At 37.7% G+C, this 9,157-nt stretch overlaps 1 protein-coding gene across 3 annotated transcripts in view; it reads left to right on the plus strand.

The window, feature by feature from the left end:
* Positions 1 to 8,475, plus strand: part of khdrbs3 (KH domain containing, RNA binding, signal transduction associated 3) — a 112,395-nt gene extending 103,920 nt beyond the window's left edge. For all 3 annotated transcript variants that reach the window (XM_026909875.3, XM_026909876.3, XM_026909877.3), the window contains exons 8-9: positions 2,930 to 2,988; positions 4,908 to 8,475. In XM_026909875.3, the coding sequence (XP_026765676.1) occupies positions 2,930 to 2,988; positions 4,908 to 4,999 (151 nt within the window). In that variant the 3' untranslated portion in view covers positions 5,000 to 8,475. The remainder of the gene's footprint in view (positions 1 to 2,929; positions 2,989 to 4,907) is intronic.
* Positions 8,476 to 9,157: the final 682 nt, after the last annotated feature.

The following is a 9,157-nucleotide window of genomic DNA, read 5'->3' on the forward strand; positions in this document are numbered from 1 at the left end:
CGGGTATGAGATATTATTAGTGTTACAGGTATGAGCTATTAGTGTTACGGGTATGAGATATTAGTGTTACGGGTATGAGATATTAGTGTTACGGGTATGACGTATTAGTGTTACGGGTATGACGTTTTAGTGTAAGAGATATTAGTGTTACGGGTATGACGTATTAGTGTTACGGGTATGAGGTATTAGTGTTACGGGTATGACATATTAGTGTTACAGGTATGACGTATTAGTGTTACAGGTATGACGTACTAGTGTTACAGGTATGACGTACTAGTGTTACGGGTATGAGATATTAGTGTTACGGGTATGAGATATTAGTGTTACGGGTATGACGTATTAGTGTTACGGGTATGAGATATTAGTGTTACGGGTATGAGATATTAGTGTTACGGGTATGAGATATTAGTGTTACAGGTATGACGTATTAGTGTTACGGGTATGAGATATTAGTGTTACGGGTATGAGATATTAGTGTTACGGGTATGACGTATTAGTGTTACAGGTATGACGTATTAGTGTTACGGGTATGAGATATTAGTGTTACGGGTATGACGTATTAGTGTTACGGTATGACATATTAGTGTTACAGGTATGACGTATTAGTGTTACGGGTATGACATATTAGTGTTACGGGTATGACGTATTAGTGTTACAGGTATGAGATATTAGTGCTACGGGTATGACATATTAGTGTTACAAGTATGACGTATTAGTGTTACAGGTATGAGCTATTAGTGTTACGGGTATGATGTATTAGTGTTACGGGTATGACATATTAGTGTTACGGTATGAGATATTAGTGTTACAGGTATGAGATATTAGTGTTACGGGTATGACGTATTAGTGTTACGGGTATGACGTATTAGTGTTACGGGTATGACGTATTAGTGTTACGGGTATGACGTATTAGTGTTACGGGTATGAAAGTGTAAGTGTTACAGGTATGAGGTATTAGTGTTACGGTATGATGTATTTGTGTTAAACATTTTTGTATTATGGATATTCCATTTAGGGATTGCGGGTGTGAGCTTTGTGTTATGGACGTGACAGATTTGCACAGCAATGTGGATGTGATATTTTGGGGTTAAAGATCTGACGCTTACGTGTTACGTATTTATTTTCCTGGTGTAACATGTTTGTGTAAGGGTGTGATGTTCTTGTGTTTCATGTGTGTTCTTTGTGTTATAGGTATTGTGTCATGCATGTGACATTTGTGTACAGTGTGGCATATTTGTGTTACATGTATGCTGGCAGTTTTGCCTTACAGCATTGATATTCATAGATTGTGGATATACATAGATGTGGCACTTGTTACGGATGTGATGCGTTCATGTTACACGTGACATATTTGTGTTACATTTTTGAGATTTTCTGTGTATGGCTATGACAGTTTAACATTACAGATGTGACGTTTTTGCATCACGGTCATGACGTGTCCTTCACAGACTCACACACAGCTATGGGGTGCACTGCTATTGGTCAGGACGGAGATGCAGCTAAAAGAGAAAGAGCTTGATGGTGAGAGAGATGAGAGAGATGGAGAGGAAGAAAGAGAGGTTTGTGAAATAGAGAGAGGTGAGACAGAAAGAAATGGCGAGGGAGAAAAGGTGAGAGAAATGAGTTGAGAATGTGAGAGATGGATTCTCCTTTGGTTCATATTTGTATCTAAATGCCAGTACTGCTTATTTAAACCTGCTGACAGGCAGTGCAGAAGACAGCTGTTCTCAGCACAGCTGTTTAAACCACTGAAACTGAGGAATGGTGGAGAATATTTCAGCAAGAGAAATTTTACTGCATGTCAATAACACACTTTTGAACATTTCAGTAGGTGATACGTGTTTATGTGACAATTTCTGTCTGCAACAAAATCAGTTTAACGTCACGTCCACGTGACACATGTTCACTAACCTCTAACAGTCTCACAAGCTCAGTAACGCTGATATGTGGTCATGTGACATTTCAGGGACAACCCAGAGTGATATTTAAAAGACATTCTTGTACAGGGAGACAAGATTTTCAGCAAGCACAGTGAATTTTAGAATTGAAAAAGTGTTTAAAAGTTCGAGTTTGTAGAATGAACACAAAATAGAGTTGTGGTATTTACAGTAATGAGGAAATCTGGAGTGTGATGTGCTGATTTTGTGTTACAGGTCTGAAACTTTTACATTACAGATATGACATTTTGGGTGTAAGGATTTTTGCTTTGCAAGTGTGACATTTCTGTTCTGTCTTTGTTTTTTGTTATGGGTGTGACATTTTTGCATTACATGTGTCACGTTTTTTAGGTTATACATGTGACATTTCTGCACTCTGATGTTTTTGTGTTACAGGTGTGACATTTCTGAGCTATGAGTGTGAGGTTTTTGAGCTATGGGTGTGACATGTTTGAGCTACGAGTGTGACGTGTTTGCATTCTGGGTGTGATGTGTTCGAGTTACGGGTGTGACGTGTTCGAGTTACGGGTGTGACGTGTTCGTGTTCCGGGTGTGACGTGTTTGAGTTACGGGTGTGACGTGTTCGACTTATGGGTGTGACGTGTTTGAGTTACGGGTGTGACGTGTTTGACTTATGGGTGTGACGTGTTCGAGTTACAGATGTGACGTGTTTGAGTTACAGATGTTACGTGTTTGAGTTACGAGTGTACAGATCATGAATGGGAAAAAATATATGGGTTTCTTGATCCATTTCTCAGAATAGTGCAGTGTGTCTGGGTGAACTGACGCATGGTGATGGACCGTGGGCAGTTACACTGACATTATTAATATATTTTTCTCCAGTGTTCACTTTATTTTTCAATTGCAAGGTTGACTTTAAGTTGCCCATCAACAGTACATACCATGTATAATAATAACAACAACAACAGTAATAATAATAATAATAATAATAATAATAATAATGTTCTCTCTCTCCTTCTCTCTCTCTCCAGCTCAGAGGACTATTATGAATATGGACATGGTCTAAGCGGGGAATCCTATGACTCATACGGTATGATTTCTTTTCATGAAATGCAAATCTATCTCGGCTGACTGTACAGTGTTTAAGAGACATTGTGTACATTTGTAATACAGCCTGTAATATACCATACAGCTTCCAGGAACATATCAATTCCCCAGTGAAGTTGGCATTCTGGTGTAATTTGAATCCCTTATACACTTTCTTACACGCACTGAGATGCAATTATTCATATAGTCAAATAACAGAGGTCTAAAAATATATGGGAGTGAAATTTTATTGAAATTAGTTTCTTTAAGTAAAATATACATATAAATTGGAATAGATGGAGCATTTAAAATGCTTATCAAATAACCATGTACCCTTGCATTCTTTCATTTATTTTCCACTCCTCTTCTGTCTCCTTGCTTTTCACTCTCTCACACACAAACACATGCACAGCCCTGATGACATTTCCTTGGGGCGTCCCAAAGAGCTGACAGCTTGACAGTTCAAAGGAGACCCGTAGATTAACCAGGCTAGCGTGCGTTCTCGTTCTCTATAAACACAAGGTCGAAGGTTTCTCTTTTTCAAAGCGCTCAACCACACCGGCAGATTGACAGCTCTCTTATTAAAGACTATCGCTAATGGGTCTCGGCTCTGAATAGCTGCTGGGGGAGAGGACATCACTGTGCTCTGAGAGGAACGAAGACAAGCATCAACAAAACTCTTATTCGTCAATACAGACAAGCATAAAAGAGCTCCATGCTACAAGGCTAATAGTTCGGCTGATCCGGTCTGCTTGTGATTTTATCTTCGCCTTCAATTAAAAGAGTATGAGTGAAACCTAGGGGGAAAACATGCATCAGATAAATTAGACATCCCAGACTTCTGAGCATCATCCCAGGAAAGTCTTTTTTAAAATCTAGAAAATTTCAGTCACATCATATGACCCATTTAAGGAATATTATAGCGAGTAGTACCTTAAGGACCCTACTGTATTCATAGTCAGTGGCTTAATTCTAAAAGTTACTTAGGGAACAAATTGTACATAAGTCCAAGTTCAGAATCGCATGTAACTGACACTGTTTTGCTCAAACTCCGCCTCATATGTGTAACTCTCATGTAACGTCTGACTAGATTTTAACTGTAGTTACTGCTGAGGTCTGAGTATCAGTGTGTGCAGTTTCTGTATGACATCCTCACTCCACGTGTTTAGCTCAACTACGAATATGGCCCATAGTGATCACGAAGCAAACGTTTTGTACAGAGTGAAGGATTCAGAATCAGTAACACTTTCCAACCTCAACAGGAAACACTATATCAGTCGTGTAAACATGCTGCTAGCCAGATAGTAGCTAGCAGCTAGCATTCCTGTCTTCAGTGTTCATTTTTTAAGTAATCTGTCAATTCAGTCAGAAGAGAAAAGAACAAATCACAGTGGATTTGTTGTTCTTCTTTCGGCTGCTCCTGTTAGACATCACCACAACAGATCATTGGTCCATATATTTTGATTTGGCACAGTTTTTCAGGGGATGCCCTTTCCTGACGCAACCTTCTCCAGTTTTATCCCGGTGTGGGACTGGCACTGGGAGTGCACTGTCGTGTGTAACCCCAGCAGCTGGGGTTGGTTCCCTGGCTGGGAATCAAACCAGCACCGTGGCAGTGAGAGCACTGAGGCCTAACCACTAGTCCTCCAGGGACCCGGTTATGCTATTAAATACAAGTGAATATTTACATGAAACTGGGGATTGAACTTTAACTTCATTTTAATTGAACAAATGTAACTACTTATTTTCCTATAACAGCATGATTATAAGCTATTTTTCCTCCAGATTTATTTATTAATAAATCCATTACACTACCTTCCAGCAACAACACACTGTGTAGTTTGCATTGTTGTGGGCTTTATTCTGTTACGTGTCTGCTTGAAGTTCCAAGCCTGTCTGTGTTTCTGTTTTTTTCCCTCTCAGGCCAGGAAAAGTGGACAAATGGCCGCAACAAAGCTCCATCAGCGAGGACAAACAAAGGAGTGTACAGAGACCAACCTTATACACGATACTGAACTCTAAAGTCAGCCACGCCCGCCCATGCATTTCCAAGTAATGGATTTTATATGGACTTCCCCCATTCTTTTTCATTTTTTTTTTTTTTCAGAATAAAATCAACCAAAACTCCGAAAAAACAAAGCATCCCAGAGAGGAAGGGGAAGACGGGAACATGATTTCATGGGGACATTCAGTTTGACACTGGTAGATACTGGTTGTTGCATGGATGCAAGATAATTAAACCTGTGATCACTAATTATGTGTAACATAATCAACCAATCAGAATCCTTCTATGCCAGTATTGAGAAGTTAGGGGGTGGGTGCTAGTTGGTAGAAGGTGGTGTAAACTTCAGGTGTTAGGTATTTAGATTTAGTCAGGTACATTTCTATATACACTTTTTGATGAGTGATCAACTTCAGTGTGTCCCTTGTAAATTCTACTTAAAGAAACAAACAAAGAAAAAAAAATTATTGATACACATATCGTGTTACTTCTTTTTTTTGTAATGCAATGTTCCTTAGCATTAAAGGGCTTATGGGAGCATTTAAACATTGTACATAATCATTTATCATGGTGAAGAAAGGTCACATTGCTCTGTCCAATATTCTTGTTAAATGATTGACCCTATAAGTGGTCGGACGCAGAGTTGCCAACCATCTGCAAATTTACACATAACTTCCGTGACACGAGTCAGGAATATGAGCTTATCCATTACGATTCTTTAGACCAAACTGCATAGCAATAAGAAAACAGAGGAAACTGATCAATAATGGAAAGTATGCAAATAAAGTGTCTGACTAGAGAAATTTGAGCCAGTGCAACTCCAGGCTCGCTTCTTTACAAAGATACTTGAAGTAAGTCTAATACCAGAGGTTAGCATAGTTCTTTTTCTTTTTAGATTTTGCATCATATAGCATAATCTACAACAAAATAGCAAAGTAGCTCATTTTAGTAAAAGCAAATGTGATAGAAGTAGGTCAAAGCTTTACCCAAGCATTTTATTTTCAGAGTGCAAACGTCCCAAAGTCACACCCACCTCAAATTATAAAGTCAACCCAAATGTGTTAGGTTTAGGTCCTAAGGTGCTAGTTAAAATCATGACAAAAATGATGACAATGGAATATATTAGATTGTACATATTACTAATAGAGGAAGCACTAAAATGATGCAGATTGGTTGGCAGCCCTAATCCATTCAAACACAATTTTAAAAGTAAGAGATTGAGATTGTTTCCTTCTGAGGAACCTACGTTGCTTGCAGAAGTATTCCAGCCCCAAGAACCTTGTCAAATTTGGCACTCCAGTATATTCATAACCCCTTTTCGGGAAAATATATATTCACGCAACATTTACATGGCCAGACTGAAGCCGTATGAGTTGTGTACCTCTCTTCATGACAGATTTCATCCAGACTTCATATGCTCGGTAGAGCTGAGGCCAGAATGATGGCAAGAACTCTTAGTGACATTTTCTTTTTAACATTCATGCCCCTGCAATGAAGCTTTGGCCTGTGTTATCCTAATGAAAGGCGGCTGTTCATCCTATCTTTAATTTTTGCTTTTAATCCTGAATAGTTACTTGTGGAGTTCCCCCTGATATCTGGTGTTGCCTCCTCCATTTTGAGGTTTATAGAAGCCGAAGAACAAGTGAAGGACATTGTTCAACAAGGCATCACTGATTCACACATTCCCCACTGGTGTTCTCAAACCCTGCTGGCCCAAAAGTTGTGTTGTGAAGGCACTTGCTTTGTCTTGTGTTAATGCAATCTTGTTGTCAATTTGATTCAACAATCTTCTCCTGCTGCTGGTGGTTGTGGTGGTTTTATTGCAATTCAATCTTCTTGATGTAGAAGATAAACTGACCAAGTGGGTCCATCACTGCTTTTGTAACACCCTATGAGTCATATGCTTATTGGATAATGCTGCTAGGATTGAAAAATTCCCCATGCCATAATTCACTAATCAAGAAATAGCTAAACCCTCTTCCATTACACCAAACACACCTCATCCAGCTCATCAGTTGATCCATGCTTCATGAACTTGATAAGATATGATGTGGGCTTTTGGAAAGTTTTAAATGGTGCAGTTGTGACTCAGCATTTAGGGTTCTGAACTACTGATCTGAAGGAGTCTAAATCCAAGCAGAGCTACCACTATTGGTATCTTGTGTAAGGCCACTAACCCTCGCTTTGTTCCTTTGGATAAAACCATCTGCAAAATAAATAAATGTAAATTTATATATAGCTCAGTAGATGCTCAGTCCTGGGGCTACCTGACTGATCATTGGCTTCCCTGCAGACAAATCATGGCATTTCTTAAATATTCCAGACTTTGATTGCCTCTGGGAGCCTGGGTTTAGCCTCAGGCTAAAAAAATGACATTCCTTTTAGCCTAAAATGAATTTATTTGGCATTGTACTATGCACACAGTGAGGCCATGTTAACCCAGAAGGGGTAGAGACTGTGAAGACTACTTATCTATAAAACTAAAAATGGGTCCTGCAATTTGTAGGCCTTCCATGATGGCCTAACATTTGACTGCCAAAGTGTATTTGGGCCTGAAGCAATGTTTGTGCATCTGCGTAGGAGTATTGGAATTTACAAGTCACTCTTTCACTCGCGCTGAATAGAACTATTCCCCATTTGAAGTGGAGCGTCTAGCGGTAACTGCTGTTTCGTACCTTGCGGGAAAGCATTTTGTCTTAGTGATTGATTAGTGCTCTTAATACCACAGGTCTGTTGAATTCTGGATTCTTATTGGTCAAAAGTTGTTGATTAATTTTCTCTAACAGTAAACTCTGGCAGTAGTGCAGCTGTAAATGACAGGTTTACTGTATATTAATGTGCTCATTCTAATATGCTATTGTGGGACGTGTATGGTGGATGCTCCACATACACTATGTGGCAGTTACAATGGGGTTTAATAGGAGAAAAAATTATCCTATTAAAAAAAATCTGAAATAGAATTGATAATAGTCAGACTCCTAACAACAAAAGAGCAAGAGCCAATCAATATCATATTAATGAGAAATAAACTAAAAACGTCAACTCAGAATTTCATTCTAAAAATAATTTGAAGATCACAAGTTAATTATAAAGATTAATATGCAAGTCATTCAGGGTGGATTTCTCCTTTACTTCTGTATAGGTTTTATGACCATTTGCATTGATATCCATGGGGCTAAATACTTTTGCAAGCATGTTAATAAAGAAAACTACATAAACTTAATTAATAATTCGTACTTTAATCTTAAAACTCCAGTGAGCTCCAGTAGTAGGTTCAGGTAGGATTTTCTTTTCCTAAATTTGAAATTCACTGTATTATATGAATGTTGTTTGTGTGTCCCTTGTACCTTAAAGTTTAAAGTGACTCAAATCTTAAATCCACTGCTGGCTATTTTTTTTTTTTTCTGAATACTTTCTGTTTTGTAGTATAATCTGAAGCTTGTGTAAGCCCTTTAATCTATTTCTTGGTTGATGATAAAATAAAATTCTTTTTTTGAAAGAAATAATAACCGTGTCTGAGAGAACGTTTTGTTACTAAATCACCTTCAGTTTAAAATGATAACATACATACAATAAAAATATCCTAAATATAATGTGAAACTATTGTATTTATTTATGTGAAAATAAAATCAAACTTCAATCATAATAAAAATTTTAAAATAAATATTTAATTGAAAAAAAAAATCAAAAACAAAAATGTGTATATAATGTGCTCTAATAACGGTGTATTCATTTAACTTAACTGTTTTGATTAAAACGAATTTTCTATTTATATACAGTAGTTAAAATATTGTAATATATTTTACTGAATTTTAATTTTTTATAAGTAAGATTATAGAAGGGTATTATATAAAATTTATATTTATCAGTAAATTATTCTCTATTAAAATTGTGTACATGACTTTATAAATGTGTTGCACTTTGTGTTTATTTTATTAATTCAATGGACACATTGTGTAATTAGCTGCATTGTCTTTATCTTCCAACATAAGTTCATAAGTAGCTACAAATGTCAGCCATTTTTATTGATTTTTTTGGAGGGGTGGGGTGGGGTGGGGGGGATTACTTTGCCATACTTGCTCTTTTTTTGCTTTTTCTTCCCACTTCTGGTCATGTGCCCATCTCTTACGGCACTAAAGGGCGTGCCCCCCCTTAATTGACCCCAGCTGAC

The sequence above is a fragment of the Pangasianodon hypophthalmus genome, chromosome 9 (genome assembly GCF_027358585.1).
Source record: "Pangasianodon hypophthalmus isolate fPanHyp1 chromosome 9, fPanHyp1.pri, whole genome shotgun sequence".
NCBI lineage: Eukaryota > Metazoa > Chordata > Actinopteri > Siluriformes > Pangasiidae > Pangasianodon > Pangasianodon hypophthalmus.